Consider the following 20,200-nt stretch of genomic DNA (forward strand, 5'->3'; position numbering starts at 1 on the left):
ACATAAAACAAGTACCATGAACACACTTCGAAATGAGATTCAAGTGTTGTGTGCAAAAATACCATGGGACACTTTGGTACAATGTGCAGATCCAATGTTGACTTTTGCTCAGAAATGTACTGATGTTGAAGGCCACCATTTTGAACTTGATGCACCTATATATTGAGCTGAAACATTGTGATCACCTGCTTACAAGTATGTTGGTCAGCCTTTGGAACACAATACAGCAGTGAATATGCAGGGCATCAATTCGACAAGTTCTTGGTAGGCTTTTTGATGCACTTGTTTATACATAAATTTTTGTTACATGTGTTCTACGAAAACAGATTTGGTAAGGTTGCCTAAATACTTCAGAAATTGCGACAAGACAAACTTCCTTGAGCATTACTCAACAATAGTTACCTTTAAGTGTAGTTTGTCAGGTATTTATAGCACACATACAGTAAAGAAAAGTAGGTGGAAGAAAAAGAAATACAAAATGGGGAACTGTTCAGTTGTAATCCATTTTATGCTACATGAATGCACATGTGTGCTACAAAAGAAATAATTAGTGTTATTGTATCAAATGTTCTTTGTAAAGGCTAGTGTAAAATATCCAAATTTAAATTTAATATTTTGAGCATCTCTGAAATACCAGTGTTTTCTCAGTTAAGGAGAAAAAGTCTCAATAAAGGAACTACAAGAGAACAATCACAACCATGTCAGTATACGACTGCGTTAAGTCCACATTAGCTTCTTTCTTAAGTATACTGAAATGAACATGTTTCAAATGAGACCTTTTAATGTGATATAATGAAGGCAAAAATGCACAAATCATTACACTTCACAAATGTGTATATACATCTACATTTTGTAGTAAAAATATAGCAAAAATTAAAAATGAGCAATTTCACAGGGAAGCAGTAGAGGAATCACTATGTACATAATCTACCATTAACATTTTCCAGGTCTCTTATTTAAGTGTTTTACAGTCAACTGGGAAAATTTGAATTCAAGAAACATATTGCAAAAAAATAAGCAGTCAAGTGTAAGGATTCACTTATTTAATTAAGTAAATGCTATCAAAATGTTATATGAAAGAGTGTGGCCTGTCTACATTCACCACCATACCTTTGAATGACACAAGAAGTTTCCTGTTACCATTTTCTTTCAATTGACATCAATAAATCATGGTAAAGCCTAACCAAAAATGTTCTTTTACCTTAAAAAATTATATCTCTTATTTTTCAAGTAATGTTTCCTTGCAGGAAGTGACTCGGACCAGAAAGATTAAGAGAAATTACAAACTCACAATGAAATTGCCAAAATATGCAATAGACATTGATCTTGCTCTTTTCTGTGCTCTGAATAATTATTAACTTTAACATTATGCATGAATTCACACTAGAATGAATGGGTACAAGAATTTACTTGTGCAGTATGAGAATGAATTTACATTTTTAAGTCTCTCATTTACTTACTAGTAATTTTTCCCATAAATATGATAGTACCACAACTTGCCACTGTTGTAATTACAAAAATTAAGTATTTAATTTGCCATTTTACTCGGAATTTCTATTATATTTCCTCAATTAACAACAACACATTCCTACAAAATTCATTTGTGGCATTATGTTATCTCTCTTAAACCATACACTGTAATTCAGCAGCAAGAGAGTTTTGATGATATCTGAGTCACATAACACTTGAAATGACGATTATACCTTATTTTATTTATTCCAAAAATCTACTTTTATGCACCCATATGTACTTCAGGCAGTATGTGGAAATCTTTTGCAAGGAAAGAAAGGGGGGGGGGGGGAATAAATAAGATAGAGGGAGGGGGGGATAAATAAAGAGCCTGTCAGCACACATTCAGCTGCATGAACACATAGGCTGTTTGTTATACATGCTAAAACAAAAGTAACAAACATGGTTGAGGCTGTTTCTGCCATTGAGGCAGAAATTAACTCAGAATATAATTTACATTTGAAAAATATAGATTATTACTAACATAATAATTTTATGAATCATAGACAAAAGTCAAGTTTAACTCTGTTGAAAGCTCTGATGTTCACCTGCAGGTGACAAATCTTCAAATAATGACACTAAAATTCTGTTCATATTAAAGGGACAGTTAAGGACTATTATTGCTAAATAAAGGAAGTACCTGATAATTTTCTGTATAAAATGTTAACAAATGAGTGCAATAAAGATATTATAATAAACCCAGCAAGAAAACTCCTTGCCCCCGAAACAAAGTACATGAAAGAGTTAATGTAATACCTGAGCCAGAAAGTGTTTTTTTTTCCTCCACCTAAAACACTGAGGACATCCATTTATGTTATATGGGCACTGGTACAAACGTGGCACCTTGACTCTCCTCTCTACCTGCTCCCACAACCCCTTGCATAAAATTATACCACACATCCACTTTATCAAGGTAGGGTATACCTTCACTACTCCATTACATACAATAAATAAATGTTCTGATTTATGTTAAATTACACAAATATGGAAGTACATAAACCACAAATTTACAGAATTTTTTTAAGATACTTGTTTCTCATTTTAATACAATGGTACATACAAATGATTTTGTATGTTCTCTCTCTCTCTCTCTCTCTCTCTCTCTTTCTAAAACACACACACACACACACACACACACAAATACAAATACAAACACAGAGAAATGGCAGTTCTGCACCAGGTACGTTAGTGTTTCAAAGTTTCTCATATCTGGGTATATTTTTTAATGCAAAATCACATGACACCTTCTATATGAAGGCAACTGTAAGTACAGGTTCAATATAAAACAACAAAACTTCAAACTTCTGTCCCACGAAATAAAAAATGAAGTATGAGTATCACAATTATCTTCGAACCAAAGTTTACCGAAGTGGTCAACTGTGCACACAGTCTTCTAGTTACACTGTGTATATCATGATCTTTCTCATGAAATGTCATGCACAACATTAATATCAACTGAAGAATGCACATCTGGTAATAATACTGTAATCAGTGTCGGGCTAATGTATCCCTCACCTTCATTCGTATTCAAGGAACTGTTTGTGATAAAACAGAAGATAACTGCAATAAAAAGGATAAAAAAAGTTGTCAGTACATATAGACAAGAAGCAACATTTGTGGACAAGACATGCAAATAAAGTCAAAACTTAATGAAGTATATAATTTTTAGCTTTTAAAATTCTATTAGTAACATATGAACTCTAGTTGTACTTTTCACTCAAGCATAAAGCTGAAGGTGAGATCTGTTTTTAAGCAGCATAGTCATGTCATTGTTATGTGATGGTATTTCATATCCTATCCTCCATATCATAGCCAGGAGGGAATTGTTGTGTAGCACACACTGTTAAGAAGTAAAGATAACAACCCACACAGCTGTACAGCTCCACTGTGCCAGCTGACTACTTTGTACCATCACAATGTGTGTGCTTGTGCCTGTTTGAAAGTGGACGCCTGGATTGTTACTATATTGTCAGTTCTGTAAATAGCTGTGTAGTCACCTTGGGCTGTCAGCTGTCGAGTCCATATACAGACGAGTCTTTGGTACTATTTAGTATAGATAAATAAAATAATTTTATGAGGAATTGATGAAAAAATATTTGTACCTTAATTCTTATATACTGAGAAGAAAGAAAAGCCAAAAATAAAACTAAGAAAAAACATTTTATAGTGGAGCACAAACATTTAGTGGCACATGAGGTGTCTTAAACTTCTTGTCATGTACATGAGGTAAAGGTGTCAGGACTATAAGGAGGAAAGCCCCACAGTAAGGGAGATATGGAAGGAAGGTATTGCTTAATGTCTAGCCAATGTCGAAGTAAGGGAGACATGGATTCATTGCTGCACCAGAAATCAAACAGAAATGCTGAAGTCAATTTCACCTGATGAAAATATTCTGTCCACATCCCGTGGGATGCAAAAGGAGAATAATAAATTCTCAGAACAGTGCTTTGCTTTGGTAACAGGTAAGACGCTGAGAGATTTTAAGTACAAATTGTTGGATATCCATTCCATTCACCACATTTGCTGTCTGCCTCAATAGTTGAGTGGTCAGCACGATGGAATGCCACGCAAAGGGGCCCGCGTTTGATTCCCGGCTGGATTGGAGATTTTCTCTGTGCAAGGGCCTGGGTGTTGTGTTTTCTTTATCATCATATCATGCCTATCAACACGCAAGTTGCTGAAGTAGCGTCAACCCGAAAGACTTGCACCAGGTGACCTGTCTACCCAACGGGAGGCCCTAGCCACACGACATTTCATTTTACCATATTTGCTAAGCTTTGACTTCAAAGGAGGACTACCTCGACAATCTTTTACTGTCAAGCTATGAAATTTTCATTTTGCACCCATTTATTTTTGTTATTTTATGCAATAAGTACAATGAAGGCAATATAACTCTCTATTCCTCACATTACCTAATTTCCTCATCAGGTAGTAACTTTCATTAGCATCCCTGTCGCGCACCTTTAGTGTTACACCTTGATAGATAGCTTCATGTCTTTAAATTATTTTGACCAGTTACTTTACTTTGACCTGATGGTTATATCAATATTGCTTGAAGAAATTTTGGGCTTGCAACTGGTCATTATCAATTATACTCCACAATATTTTGACTGAGCATCTGCCTGTCATTCTCAGATACGGCATCGAAGACTGACGAAACGGTAGAAAGGGGAACAAGAGTTAAAATAATATATCCATCTGATATAAAGTGTCCTGTCGGCTCTACCGAGCACCCATCGTAGTTTCCTTTTGGCTTCCACTCCATTTGGCAGATGAATCCAGATTGGGAAATGATCACTTTCATGCAAGACATCGACCCCTTCTTATTGAGCAGCGTGAGCAAGAGCTAGAGAGCAAAGTGAGAGATCAATGGCAGAGAATGACCCAGTTGCTGTACTGAAATAACATGCTCTATCCCACATTTAGCAAATATGCACGATGACACAAGAAGCCTCTCAATTGCTCTTCTCCTGGGGCAGGTAGTTTGAAAGCCCCAAAGCACATTGTGTGCTTTAAAATCACCATAGAGGATGAAGTGGTGGGGGAGCTGTGTAATAAGGTGTTAGGGCTGCTTCATCGAGGCAGCATGTGAAGGCTGCTTCATCGAGCACAGCATGTGAGGGCAAGTAAAAGGAACATACTGTCAATGGATGACGTGCGTGCACTGTTACAGCAACTGCCTGTAAGTTCGTTGTAAGGGAGAGTGGTAGGGCAAAGAGTGGTAGTCAGTACTGATGAAAATACCTAGGCCTCCTCTAGTTCTCTCTCCACTCAGGTCGTCCTTTTGGTGTAGGACATAGCCTCGTAGCTCAGGGGTGTATGATTGATGGAAATTAGTCTCCTGGAGACGCAGACATAGTGGTCTACCCTGAGATAAGAGACGGAGTCCCACCACATGCTTCCTGAACCCCTTCAAGTTCCACTGTAGGATGGGAGCCATTTCACTGATGTGGTTTTAATTTAGCCCCGGCTTTGCACCACAGAGGTCAAGCACTTGTACAGCGAGGGGGAGTGAAGGGGCTGCTTGGATCCGAGGCATCTATGATGTCCTCCTCATTAGTCAGAAAGAATTACATCTAATGGTGCTTGGGACAGCTTTTGACCTTTCCCTGCACCCTGTCGCTTCAAGGATGGGGGGAAAGGGGGCAATGAGAGGTACTATGCTTGTCATGTGCCTTCTTGACACTCACAACGGAACTGTTGTTGGTCTTGTCTGCTTTACCCTTACTCGCCTTGCGCGCGCGCGCCCACACACACACACACACACACACACACACACACACACACACACGTCCTGGCGGTAGGTGGTTGTATATTGGACGATGTCTGTGTCGAATCGTCGACCATAGGGACAGATTTCTGCACCATGGAAGCATAAGACGTGGTAAAGATGGGAGGTTTCGTCAGCTTATATTCCTTTTTTGCTTCAGCATAGGTGTCCGCTTGGTGACTCTGAGTTCCTGAATTTTCTGTTCCTCTGCAAAAACAGGGCAGTTTTGGCTCCAGACTGGGTGGTTCCCGGAGCAGTTAATGCAGACTGCTGGATATAGACAGCCAATCCCAGCTTCAAGGGCTGTTTTGCACATTTCCCACAGGTCACTTCACCCCCCGCAGCTCAGCACTCTGTGACCAAAACACTGGCATTTGTAGCATCATATAGGGTTAGGTACATAAGGCCTAACCCTAAGTTGGAGGAAACCTGCCATGATGTGGTCAGGCAGCGTTGGAAAACTGAAGGTCACAATGAAGGTAGCGGTCTTCTCAATTTCCCCATTATTCCCACCTTATTTTCTGCTCTACATCCACTTTCCTCTGTAATGCCTATTCCTTTTTAAATTTAAGTTTTTTGATGTCCATAATGTCATGGCATGTGACCACACCCTTGCTAAAGATAAGGGAGTTATGCAGTTCAACACTTACATCATATTCACGCAATTTTTTGGACTTAATAAATAGTTCCCCCCCCCCCCCCCCCCATGAACCATGGACCTTGCCGTTGGTGTGGAGGCTTGCGGGCCTCAGTGATACAGATAGCCGTACCGTAGGTACAACCACAACGGAGGGGTATATGTTGAGAGGCCAGACAAACGTGTGGTTCCTGAAGAGGGGCAGCAGCCTTTTCAGTAGTTGAAGGGCAACAGTCTGGATGATTGACTGATCTGGCCTTGTAACAATAACCAAAACGGCCTTGCTGTGCTGGTACTGCGAACGGCTAAAAGCAAGGGGAAACTACGGCCATAATTTTTCCCGAGGGCATGCAGCTTTACTATATGATTAAACGATGATGGCGTCCTCTTGGGTAAAATATTCCGGAGGTAAAATAGTCCCCCATTCGGATCTCCGGGCGGGGACTACTCAAGAGGGTGTCGTTATCAGGAGAAAGAAAACTGGCATTCTACGGATCGGAGTGTGGAATGTCAGGTCCCTTAATCGGGCAGGTAGGTTAGAAAATTTGAAAAGGGAAATGGATAGGTTAAAGTTAGATATAGTGGGAATTAGTGAAGTTCGGTGGCAGGAGGAACAAGACTTCTGGTCAGGTGACTACAGGGTTATAAACACAAAATCAAATTGGGGTAATGCAGGAGTAGGTTTAATAATGAATAGGAAAATAGGAATGCGGGTAAGCTACTACAAACAGCGTAGTCATTATTGTGGCCAAGATAGATACGAAGCGCACACCTACTACAGTAGTACAAGTTTATATGCCAACTAGCTCTGCAGATGACGAAGAAATTGAAGAAATGTATGAGGAAATAAAAGAAATTATTCAGATAGTGAAGGGAGACGAAAATTTAATAGTCATGGGTGACTGGAATTCGAGTGTAGGAAAAGGGAGAGAAGGAAACGTAGTAGGTGAATATGGATTGGGACTAAGAAATGAAAGAGGAAGCCGCCTGGTAGAATTTTGCACAGAGCAAACTTAATCATAGCTAACACTTGGTTTAAGAATCATGATAGAAGGTTGTATACATGGAAGAACCCTGGAGATACTAAAAGGTATCAGATAGATTATATAATGGTAAGACAGAGATTTAGGAACCAGGTTTTAAATTGTAAGACATTTCCAGGGGCCGATGTGGATTCTGACCACAATCTATTGGTTATGAACTGCAGATTGAAACTGAAGAAACTGCAAAAGGGTGGGAATTTAAGGAGATGGGACCTGGATAAACTGAAAGAACCAGAGGTTGTAGAGAGTTTCAGGGAGAGCATAAGGGAACAATTGACAGGAATGGGGGAAAGGAATACAGTAGAAGAAGAATGGGTAGCTCTGAGGGATGAAGTAGTGAAGGCAGCACACGATCAAGTAGGTAAAAAGACGAGGGCTAGTAGAAATCCTTGGGTAACAGAATAAATATTGAATTTAATTGATGAAAGGAGAAAATATAAAAATGCAGTAAATGAAGCAGGCAAAAAGGAATACAAACGTCTCAAAAATGAGATCGACAGGAAGTGCAAAACTGCTAAGCAGGGATGGCTAGAGGACAAATGTAAGGATGTAGAGGCTTATCTCACTAGGGGTAAGATAGATACTGCCTACAGGAAAATTAAAGAGACCTTTGGAGATAAGAGAACCACTTGTATGAACATCAAGAGTTCAGATGGAAACCCAGTTCTAAGCAAAGAAGGGAAAGCAGAAAGGTGGAAGGAGTATATAGAGGGTCTATACAAGGGCGATGTACTTGAGGACAATATTATGGAAATGGAAGAGGATGTAGATGAAGATGAAATGGGAGATACAATACTGCGTGAAGAGTCTGACAGAGCACTGAAAGACCTGAGTCGAAACAAGTCCCCCGGAGTAGACAACATTCCATTGGAACTACTGACGGCCTTGGGAGAGCCAGTCCTGCCAAAACTCTACCATCTGGTGAGCAAGATGTATGAAACAGGTGAAATACCCTCAGACTTCAAGAAGAATATAATAATTCCAATCCCAAAGAAAGCAGGTGTTGACAGATGTGAGAATTACCGAACAATCAGTTTAATAAGCCACAGCTGCAAAATACTAACACGAATTCTTTACAGGCGAATGGAAAAACTAGTAGAAGCCGACCTCGGGGAAGATCAGTTTGGATTCCGTAGAAATACTGGAACACGTGAGGCAATACTGACCTTACGACTTATCTTAGAAGAAAGATTAAGGGAAGGCAAACCTACGTTTCTAGCATTTGTGGACTTAGAGAAAGCTTTTGACAATGTTGACTGGAATACTCTCTTTCAAATTCTAAAGGTGGCAGGGGTAAAATACAGGGAGCGAAAGGCTATTTACAATTTGTACAGAAACCAGATGGCAGTTGTAAGAGTCGAGGGGCATGAAAGGGAAGCAGTGGTTGGGAAGGGAGTAAGACAGGGTTGTAGCCTCTCCCCGATGTTATTCAATCTGTATATTGAGCAAGCAGTAAAGGAAACAAAAGAAAAATTCGGAGTAGGTATTAAAATTCATGGAGAAGAAGTAAAAACTTTGAGGTTTGCCGATGTCATTGTAATTCTGTCAGAGACAGCAAAGGACTTGGAAGAGCAGTTGAACGGAATGGATGGTGTCTTGAAGGGAGGATATAAGATGAACATCAACAAAAGCAAAACGAGGATAATGGAATGTAGTCAAATTAAGTCGGGTGATGTTGAGGGTATTAGATTAGGAAATGAGACACTTAAAGTAGTAAAGGAGTTTTGCTATTTGGGGAGCAAAATAACTGATGATGGTCGAAGTAGAGAGGATATAAAATGTAGACTGGCAATGGCAAGGAAAGCGTTTCTGAAGAAGAGAAATTTGTTAACATCGAGTATAGATTTAAGTGTCAGGAAGTCATTTCTGAAAGTATTTGTATGGAGTGTAGCCATGTATGGAAGTGAAACATGGATGGTAAATAGTTTGGACAAGAAGAGAATAGAAGCTTTCGAAATGTGGTGCTACAGAAGAATGCTGAAGATTAGATGGGTAGATCACATAACTAATGAGGTGGTACTGAATAGGATTGGGGAGAAGAGGAGTTTGTGGCACAACTTGACCAGAAGAAGGGATCGGTTGGTAGGACATGTTCTGAGGCATCAAGGGATCACCAATTTAGTATTGGAGGGCAGCGTGGAGGGTAAAAATCGTAGGGGGAGACCAAGAGATGAATACACTAAGCAGATTCAGAAGGATGTAGGTTGCAGTAGGTACTGGGAGATGAAGAAGCTTGCACAGGATAGAGTAGCATGGAGAGCTGCATCAAACCAGTCTCAGGACTGAAGACCACAACAACAACAACAGTAAATAGTTCCATCTGCTTTGCCCTGTTAGTCTAGACCAGTAGGGAACCAGTCCTCAGCCACTTTATAGACTTTAGGCAACCAGCAAGTCCTTTATGGACGTAGAAGGTGTCACTTTTTCATATGTTCCCTCTTTCCTCTTAATCACTAAAAGCACATTTTGATTGATGACTCCTTGAGCCCTGTTACTAGAAGGCAAATGATTCATATTATCAGGAGAGCTAGCCTCCCACATTCATTTGGAGGATTGGGTGTGGGTACTCCCAGGCAGTACACCCTTCCCACTGGAAGGAGATGAAGATTGCAAGGGTTCCACCTTGATCCCATGAGCAGCTACGGATTAAGGGTCCACTCAGACAGAGCCCCGCGTGCCTGAGTAAGCCTTATACAAATTAGGTGAGGCAGGTTTCTCAGAGGTTGCCCACTGACAACTGTTTCACCTCAACAACCTTGCATCTCATCAGCATGCAGCACACCTTGTGATTGAAGTTTTTTTTTATTAGAAGTTTATTCCATACTCGTGATCCGGGTGGTCAAGCCAAGGTTCCCGTTCGCTGGCAGTGCTTACCAGTCCCCGGCTAGGGAACCCTGGGCTCACCAAGCCTGTACTCAGCAAATGAATGTTGAGCCCCTCAGGGCCAAACCATCCGAAAAGGCAGACAATAGTCTCTCTCTATTTCCAAAGTGAACCAGATGTTCTTACGAGTGGAACTGACGTAAAATAAAAAAATCCATTAATTTATCTTTTACATGAGGCTACACTGTGAACATATCATCCATATAACTTCATATTACAGCTGGTTTAAGGGCCACTGATTAGAGTGTTCGTGGCTTTATGTCCAAGAGCCTCGTACTGCTGTGATCACTGAAGGACAATTTGTAATAGCAGTAGGCTGGAATTTACAAAACACTTTGCCAGTACAGTATGGCTTTTACATGTCAGATCATGTACACTATGAAAGTATCCCACACTGAATATCAGAACTACACATGCCTTTTACAACCGAGCATGTCTGCTATTGTCCGACGTACCTGCACCAGAAATTCAATGGATAGTTACTGCTCACCATATAGCTGAGATGTTGAGTCGCAGACAGAACACAGTCGCAAACAGAACACAGCATGTTGTTATCAATGGAGAGACGTCTACAGACGTTAAAGTAACCTCTGGTGTGCCACAGGGGAGTGTTATGGGACCATTGCTTTTCACAATATATATAAATGACCTAGTAGATAGTGTCGGAAGTTCCATGTGGCTTTTCGCGGATGATGCTGTAGTATACAGAGAAGTTGCACCATTAGAAAATTGTAGCGAAATGCAGGAAGATCTGCAGCGGATAGGCACTTGGTGCAGGGAATGGCAACTGTCCCTTAACATAGACAAATGTAATGTATTGCGAATACATAGAAAGAAGGATCCTTTATTGTATGATTATATGATAGCGGAACAAACACTGGTAGCAGTTACTTCTGTAAAATATCTGGGAGTATGCGTGCGGAACGATTTGAAGTGGAATGATCATATAAAATTAATTGTTGGCAAGGCGGGTACCAGGTTGAGATTCATTGGGAGAGTGCTTAGAAAATGTAGTCCATCAACAAAGGAGGTGGCTTACAAAACACTCGTTCGACCTATACTTGAGTATTGCTCATCAGTGTGGGATCCGTACCAGATCGGGTTGACAGAGGAGATAGAGAAGATCCAAAGAAGAGCGGCGCGTTTCGTTACAGGGTTATTTGGTAACCGTGATAGCGTTACGGAGATGTTTAATAAACTCAAGTGGCAGACTCTGCAAGAGAGGCGCTCTGCATCGCGGTGTAGCTTGCTCGCCAGGTTTCGAGAGGGTGCGTTTCTGGATGAGGTATCGAGTATATTGCTTCCCCCTACTTATACCTCCCGAGGAGATCACGAATGTAAAATTAGAGAGATTAGAGCGCGCACGGAGGCTTTCAGACAGTCGTTCTTCCCGCGAACCATACGCGACTGGAACAGGAAAGGGAGGTAATGACAGTGGCACGTAAAGTGCCCTCCGCCACACACCGTTGGGTGGCTTGCGGAGTATGAATGTAGATGTAGATGTAGACAGTGTAGTGCACCTGGGAGTGTGCAGGGAGGAGGTGGAGAGTGGGGCAGGTAAGTGCAGTTGGGAGATTAGACACAGGTTGGGAGGGGGTTAGTGGTAAAGTAGAGAAGTAAAAATGCTGGGTGTGTTGGTGGAATACAAGGCTGTGTAGTGCTGGAATGGGAACAAGGAAGGGGATAGATGAGTGAGGACAATGACTAACAAAGTTTGAGGCCAGGAGGGTTACGGGAACGTAGAATATATTGCAGGGAGAGTTTCCACCTGCGCAATTCAGAATTCCATCTTGTTCCTGCCTGTTCTCCAGCAGCACTTCACTGTTCCCTACCCCCACCCTGTTATCAACTCCCCCACCCTGTTATCAACTCCCCCTCCCCACCCCAGCCTCCTCATTTCTCCCACCCAGTTGCCTCTCCCGTCATGCATTACTGCTGCTGCTGCTTCTAGGGTAGCCTGGCTTCTGCTGTCAGAGACTGTGGTAACGTGTGTGTGTGTGTGTGTGTGTGTGTGTGTGTGTGTGTGTGTGTGTGTGTTGACAAAGGTCTTGTTGGATGAAAGCTTATTTTGTGACAGTCTTTCTGTTGTGTCTATCTGCGACTCAGCATCCCTGCTATATGGTGAGTAGCAACTATCCTTTTCATAATTCTGTTACATTCCATCCTGGCTTTTCCACTGTTAGAAATTCAATGGAGTGTGATGAAATAATAATTTTAGCCACAGCAACATCTTTTTGGGAAAGTATAATTAAATAATTCATGGAAAGACATATGATGGAAAATCTGATGAACTGTGACAGCAGATATCAGTTTCACTATTTATTTATTTATTTGCTATTTGCTTTTAGCCTTTTATCTACATAAAAGAACAGACTGAATGTTACACATGAATTGCCCTGAATAAAGCACATAACATTTTAACATGATTTTGAAAGTGTTAGTAATAACTAAGCATTATGCTATTTAAGAGGATGGAGGGGGGGGGGGGGGATCTACATAGTATAACTACATTAAAACAAAAAGTTTATAACAACTAAAAAAGGACTGAATAGTACTATATGACCTTCAGCTGCATAGATATCTGATCATCTGGAATATAGAAGGCACACACTACTTTTCCATCACACTATGCGGCACTTGGTAGGTCACAAATTTTGTAATTTATAATTCTGGACTACACTACTACAGTGCTATACCACAACACTGTACTACACAGCATTGCTCTTCACTATTGTACTTAGTATTAGAACTAAACTGGATGTCTCATTTGTCAGGATGGTTAGCCCTTGGTGCACTGAGGTGCAACTCAGGATTCATAGGCACTGTGTTGTAATGCCACCCAATGTGTTGAGATTGGGAGGTGGCTGTCAGGGTCTTAGGACGTCCTTCCTGATCCACCCCGACGCTCGTCACCTCACTGCTTCCAGAAGGTGGTTGTCGGTAGTTGTTATCATGATCAATGTAAGGCCTCTTCATGGTTGTCTCTCAGGCATGTAGGCTTGCGGTTCATAAGCTGATATCTTAGCTGTGAGTGAGTTCAGCTTAAGCTACTGTTTCTCATTCCTTATTATATTACAGACTGTTGCATATCCAAATGCGTTCCTGTCCTGGTCCGTAATATCCCATCTGATGGCACACTCCCAGACATTGTGATGCAGGGTACTGATCTCTTCACATTCACAAGTGCCTGTAGTGTGCTGTCCTATTTTTAATATGTAGCTGGGACATGCACCATGACCCTACAGGTAGTGTATAGCTCCCTTGGTCACAAGGAAGTACATTACCCTTGTTCCTTCTTTTATGTTGGGAAGGGACTCCTCGCTGTTTCTGCTCTGTCCAACCAGACTTCTTGCCATTCTTTATCAATGCATGCTTTTATTTCCTTCTCCGATGTGTCTCTTGTGCCCAGTATCTCCTTTACCTTATCATATTCACACTTTTTGAGCCAATATTGTGCACCTCTCTTTCTTACTACTAGGTCTAGAAGTAGCAAGCCAAAATCACCATCAACGCCTCAGTCGCCGTTGTTCTATACATGCCTGTCAGGCACAGAGGTACACTCTCTGCTTGTCGAAAGCCTGCGCTCTCCTTACGTTCCTGGCTCTATGAGCCTAAACACTCAACCCATAGCCCACAATAGCTAGTAAGATTGAGTTGTGGTACAGTCTTACTGCACTTAGTGGCAACTGAAAACTTCTTTGGCTAGTTGTGCTATTTATTAAGATTTTAATGCCTTTCTAGCAGATGATTTCTACATGTGCATGGAAGATTTGCTTTTCGTCGATGTAAATTCCTAGGTACCAATGTGATTCTTTTCTTATCGCAGGTTGGTCATTTGTTCTGATTGTGGGGTTTCTCATTCTTGATCATGTTTATTTTAGTAACAGATAGACTGTTTTGTAAATTCCTATCATCAGTTTGTTTTCTACGCACCAATTGCTTAGTCTTTCAAGAACTACCCTACTGTTTAGCCCTTGTGGTAGCAGATACTATAATTAACAGAACATCTGCATAGGCAATGCAGCCTCTAGTGTTTGTTATAATGTAAAGCTGGTTCAGTAATAGTTCTACGCCAACATCCCAGAACTCTGGACCACAATCAGTGCCCTGTGGGCAGCCTTTTCTTTGCAGGACATTCTAATTGCACCTGCCTGTCTGTGCTATAATCTCAGACTTTTATAGACACACCTTGGGCAGTCCATCTGTTTCAGCAATATCAATCATTATGGCTATAACATACGTATCGTGGGACATTCACGGTATTATTTGATTTATTGGATCCTCAGTGGACTTCCCTTTCTTGAAATCATACTGCAGGGAGCCTGTTAACTGTCTGTGGTCCCTCAGGCAGTGGCATAGAAGCTTTTCCTGTACTTTGGCCAGAGCATTTACCAAGCAAACTGGCCGGTAAGATTTCGGTTCTCTTGGATCTTTGCCTTCCCCTTTGTTTACTGTGATGATATTTGTGATTTTCCACATTCTGGACACCTGACCCTGCAAAAGACATTCATTTAATAACACAGTTATATAGGGCACAATTTGGTCCACCAACTGATGCAATACTTCTGCTAATATTCTGTCAGGTCTTGGTACTTTCCCCTTCTTTAACTACATTATTGCTGGACTCACTTTCTCTTGGCAAATGGAATCACAATACCGTTATTCACAGTGAAGGTGCTGATGTAACTCTGTGTCTTCCATCATTGTATCGTCCGGCAACAAAGTTCTGAGTAGGTACTAGACTGACGTTTCCCAGTCTGTCATCATCGTGCCGTCAGATCTTCTCAAGCTTGATAACACAGGGGGTGACTGAACCTTGTTTGTTGTTAGTTTGTATGGAAAACCCCAATCATCTGTTACCATTTGGTCCTTAATGTACACCTCCAAATTTTCTACTCTTGTTTGGTGTAGTACACTGAACCACCAAAGAAACTGGTATAGGCAAGGGTATTCACGTACGGAGATATGTAAACAGCAGAATAAGACGACAAGTATCTGGCGCAGTTGTTAGAATGGTTACTGCTGCTACGATGACAGGGTATCAAGATTTAAAGTCGGTCTGGACATTGAACAACAACTTTCACAACGTTAACAGTTATTTGTGACAGAGTTACATGCAATATTTCGCTTTTACTATACATTAAATTAAGCCCTCACATTACAGACATAAATATATGTACAAGAACGATTGTATACTGTCACAAACATTCCATGGACGCTTTTTGTGGAAAGTTCTAGCAAGACATACTGTAGACATAGTGCAAGTTTCATAATTCACTAATTTTAAATTGAAAATTGATAAAAATATTAACAACAAGCATAACTAGACTTAAGTGCCATTTTTTACTTGGTCTCCAACTATCAAGTAGTAATGAAAAAAAAAGAAAACCAAATTAATGCCTGGAGGCCACCGATGTCAACTATGTTACTGTACTGGAAACATTACACAAAGATAGCATTTTAAGTGAGTTTGAATGTGGTGTTATAGTCAGCGCACGAGCAATGGGACTCAGTATCTCCGAGGTAGTGATGAAGTGAGGATTTTCCTGTATGGCCATTTCACGAGTGTACCGTGAATTTCACGAGTCTAGTAAAACATCAAATCTGCAACATCACTGCGGCCAGAAAAAGATCCTGCAAGAATCGGACCAACAACAACAGAAGAGTATCATTTAATGTGACAGGTGCAACCCTTCTGCAAGCTGCTGAAGATTTCAATGCTGGGCCATCAACAAGTGTCGGCATGTGAACCATTCAACGAAACGCCATCGATGTGGGCTATTGGAGCTAAAGGCCCACTCGTGTACCTTTGATGACTGCATGATACAAAGCTTTACACCTCGCTTGGACCAGTCAACACTGACACTGGACTGCTGATGACTGGAAACATGTTGCCTGGTCGGACGAAACTCATTTCAAATTGTATCAAGTGGATGGACTTGTGTGGGTATGGAGACAACGTCATAAATCCATGGACACTGCATGTTAGCAGGGGACTGTTCGAGACAGTGGAGGCTCTGTAATGGTGTGGGACATGTCCAGTTGGAGTGATATGGGACCCCTGATATGTGTAGATATGACTGACAGGTGACATGTCTGTAAGCATCCTGTCTTGATCACCATTTGTGACCATTGTGCATTCTGATGGACTTGGGCAATTCCAGCAGGACAATGCGACACCCCACATGTTCAGAATTGCTACAGATTGGCTCCAGGAACTCTTCCGATTTTAAACACTTCCGCTGACCACCAAACTCCCCAGACACGAACATTGTTGAGCATTTATGGGATGCCTTGCAAAGTGCTGTTCAGAAGAGATCTTCACCCCCTTGTACTCTTATGGATTTATGGACAACCCTCTTATGGATTTATGGACAACCCTGCAGGATTCATGGAGTCAGTTGCCTCCAGCACTACTTCAGACATTAGTCGAGTCTATGCCATGTCGTGTTGTGGCACTTCTGCGTGCTCGCAGTGGCCGTACTTGATATTAGGCAGGTGTACCAGTCTCTCTGGCACTTCAATGTAATTCCTTATATTGTTGTTTGTCTGTTTGATAGAAAATCAACCTTCTTTGTTGTTCTTTTTCCCCTGAAGATCTTTGGAAGTAATTCTCTCCTGCCTAGTTTTCGACCTAAGGACTGTAGGGTGAGACTCCAGGGAATTTTCAACACTTTTGTCTTCCTAATAAATGTTGAGATTGCCCTGTCTTGCACCCTCCAGTGCTAGCTCCAATTCGTGTGCTTTGGCATCAACATTAAATCTGCTTCCTTGCAGTGGTTGTATCTTGAATTCTGCCTTTAAAAACTCCCAATTTGCTCTGCAATGATTGTATAGTCACCCGGAATAAATGTTTGTGCCTCAGTCACTATCTGCATTTGTAATTGTGAAGTAAATGACATTATGGTCACCACAGACCTTCCAGTTGGCAACATGGTCACTAACTTACCAGATGATAATACATGGGATCTCACAATCCACATGATCTGCTCTGATCATAGGCTGCAGAGTGCACTGATGTCTGTGATAATGCTGAAGACAGCTGGGTTCTGCAGACACTAGCAAGGGCACTGCCAGCACGTAGTGTAGTCAGTCTATCACCAAGTTCTTGAAGTATGCACGGAGTACACTCAGTGGTCTATATATTGCGGAACAGAGGATGTCTGTCAGTCTTTCATGGCTCACCTGAGGATGACTAGCAGATGCCCAGTCGACATACCGTCTACTGTGGTCGACGATTGCTGGATGCGAGTACAAAATTTCTTAGAATATTCAATGCGCACGCAAACTTTTAAAATTCAAGTCAATGCTAACAGCAGTAGAAGATCTGAAACAGCATGCGCTAGTATCCTATACATTGTCTCTTGCTCATAGTAATGTAATAGATCAAGATTCATGATATTAGTATGTGATATATGTCTTTAGGCAAAATCAAACAATGGAAATCACAGGATGGTAAAATGACAATATTACTACTCACCATATGGTGGAGATGTTGAGTCGCAGACAAGCACACCAAAAGGACTGCTAAACAATTAGCAGTCTTTTTTGTGTGCCTCTTTGCAAATCATCTCCATTATATGGTCAGTAGCAATCTATCTTTTTCATAATACTAGTGTATGTCCTTAGTATACATCATGATACACTGTACTTTTCAACTTACACAAGTCAGTGTGTAATGGAAGTGGGAATAATACTTTATTTACAGAATAAAATATATCAACAGAAATTTCACAAGATGAGGTAACAATCTGATCATCATGTAAACGTATGTTACTTTTAATAGTATTCAGCACAGAATGGAGCACCTTTCTTTGTATAAAACAATCAAGATTTCAGATGTAGTTAGTAATATTGTACACAGTGGGAATGGTAATTTGTTTCAGACAAAACCATACATATTTGTAGAGTAACTGTTAAAGGAACTTATGTCTCAAAACTTATCATAGAAATACATTTTGCTTTAGAAGACGATTTACTTAAAATCTCTTATTCATTTTGAGTGTGTTGTCACATTTAAATCAATTTTAACAAATTTGTTTTTACTGTGAGTTACAAAAACAACTGAATCATAACAATAAAAAATAATTACACATTGTCATTAATGTATATGCTAGGCCAAAGGTACGGCAAGTTAGTTCAGGCCTGTGTAATTCAGTGCAGTTGTAAGTTGTAATATGCAAGTTGTTGGAAAAGAAAATTGTTAATAAAATAAGAACTCATGTAAAATGGATGTCGAAATTTATTTTAAAAGTACCACTCTGTTCAATATTATGTATGTAATTAAAAAATGGAAAATCCAGGACTATCACTGTAAAACAGAATGAGTACATGTTTCAGTCAACAGTCATGGACTGCAATGAGTTATTCTACTTAAGAATTTGAGAACTTATGTTACGTATCTCGCCTCAAAGTTTCTTAAGATATCACAAAAATCTCAATAAATTAACTGAGAGAAATGAATTTTGGAACTAAAAAACTACTTGGTCATTTTTTGTAAATATATAAGAAGCAGGAGCATTACAGTATTGCACCTGATTTTGCCTAAAATGCTGCCACTAAACTAAAATCTTCTAGTTGTTAAAATACTACTGTCCTTATATGAAGGGTAAAGTGATTCACTCACATTTACCCACTTTTAATAATGTGGCGTTCACCACAGAAATAGGAAATTTTCTCCAGCTTGTTCTGTATTTCATAACACTTTCTTATAGATCACACAAATGAAGAGTATATGTACAGTTAAAGGAGACAAGGAACAGTCAAAGCACAGATGTCATAAGATGTACTGACAAAACAAACAGAGTCTGAAGTAAGACGATCACCTGACGTAATTTAATGAAACCAGATAAAGCCTAAATAAGGGTGGCTAGATGGGGATCAGAGCCTCCGTCTTCCAAATACAAGGCAAGTCCGCTAAAAACGTCGTTGATATTGTTTCTTTTCTCTCGTGTACAATGCTGTTTCATTAATACAATTTTACGAAGGAGTTTTTTCACTGTAAAAAGTAAGTAGTATGATTTTATAGTGTATTTCTGCAGTAAAAGTAAATATTTTAAGAGTTGGCAGCATAAACTAACTTGAATAAAAAGTTTATTATAACACATGTCGAATTTCTATTGTCTATGGAGATAAGTTTTCATTTTGTGGGTTGGTACTCCAGTTGCTATAGCTTTTATTATCAACTGTCATTTTTGTTTTGACGCTCAAATTGCAAAGATATGCTTCAGTTTATATAACTGAATTTTTCAACTGTGATTGTGATTTGCTGGGCAATTCTGCTGTATCGTTTAAGAGAGCTGAACATACATTGACGGAAAAAATTGCAACACCGAGAAGGAGTTTTGCAAAACACAAACGCAAGCTGGCAGGCATGTTACCACATCGGAAGATTATATCTATTCAAATTTCGTGCCAGTCGCATAAGAGTGGTGCTAGTAGTGCCAATATGAGAATGCAAATCAGATTTAATTTAAATACACAATTTAATGGTCATGAGGGTTATTTACTTTTAGATTGGATGTGATGAGTTGATATTAGTCAAGGAAGCCTTTAAGGCACAAGGACACCATTATCAATAGCTCACTGAATTTGAACAAGATCTTGCAATAGGGCTACAAGAAGCTGGTTGTCCTTTCTACGATTATTGTGAAAAGACTTGGCAGAAATGTAGCCACTTTACTTAACTGCTGGCAGCAGTGTTCACGACAAAATGGTCGCAAGATGGCCAGGATCTGGATGTTCACATGCCATTACCGAGAGAGAAGACCACCGTATTCGGCTTGGGGCTCTGGTGCATCATACTGCATCTGCAGCTGCAATTTGAACAGCAGTATCACAGTGACACAATGAACTGTT

The 20,200-nt window shown here is 40.3% G+C and overlaps 1 protein-coding gene across 1 annotated transcript in view; it reads right to left on the reverse strand.

Annotated features, from left to right (window-relative positions):
• Positions 1-516: 516 nt before the first annotated feature.
• LOC126235703 (ubiquitin carboxyl-terminal hydrolase 22) overlaps positions 517-20,200 on the reverse strand; it is a 150,591-nt gene continuing 130,907 nt past the window's right edge. Inside the window, exon 9 of the mRNA XM_049944458.1 lies at positions 517-3,069. Coding sequence (XP_049800415.1) covers positions 3,027-3,069 — 43 coding nt within the window. The 3' untranslated portion in view covers positions 517-3,026. The remainder of the gene's footprint in view (positions 3,070-20,200) is intronic.

The sequence above is a fragment of the Schistocerca nitens genome, chromosome 2 (genome assembly GCF_023898315.1).
Source record: "Schistocerca nitens isolate TAMUIC-IGC-003100 chromosome 2, iqSchNite1.1, whole genome shotgun sequence".
Classification (NCBI taxonomy): Eukaryota; Metazoa; Arthropoda; class Insecta; order Orthoptera; family Acrididae; genus Schistocerca; species Schistocerca nitens.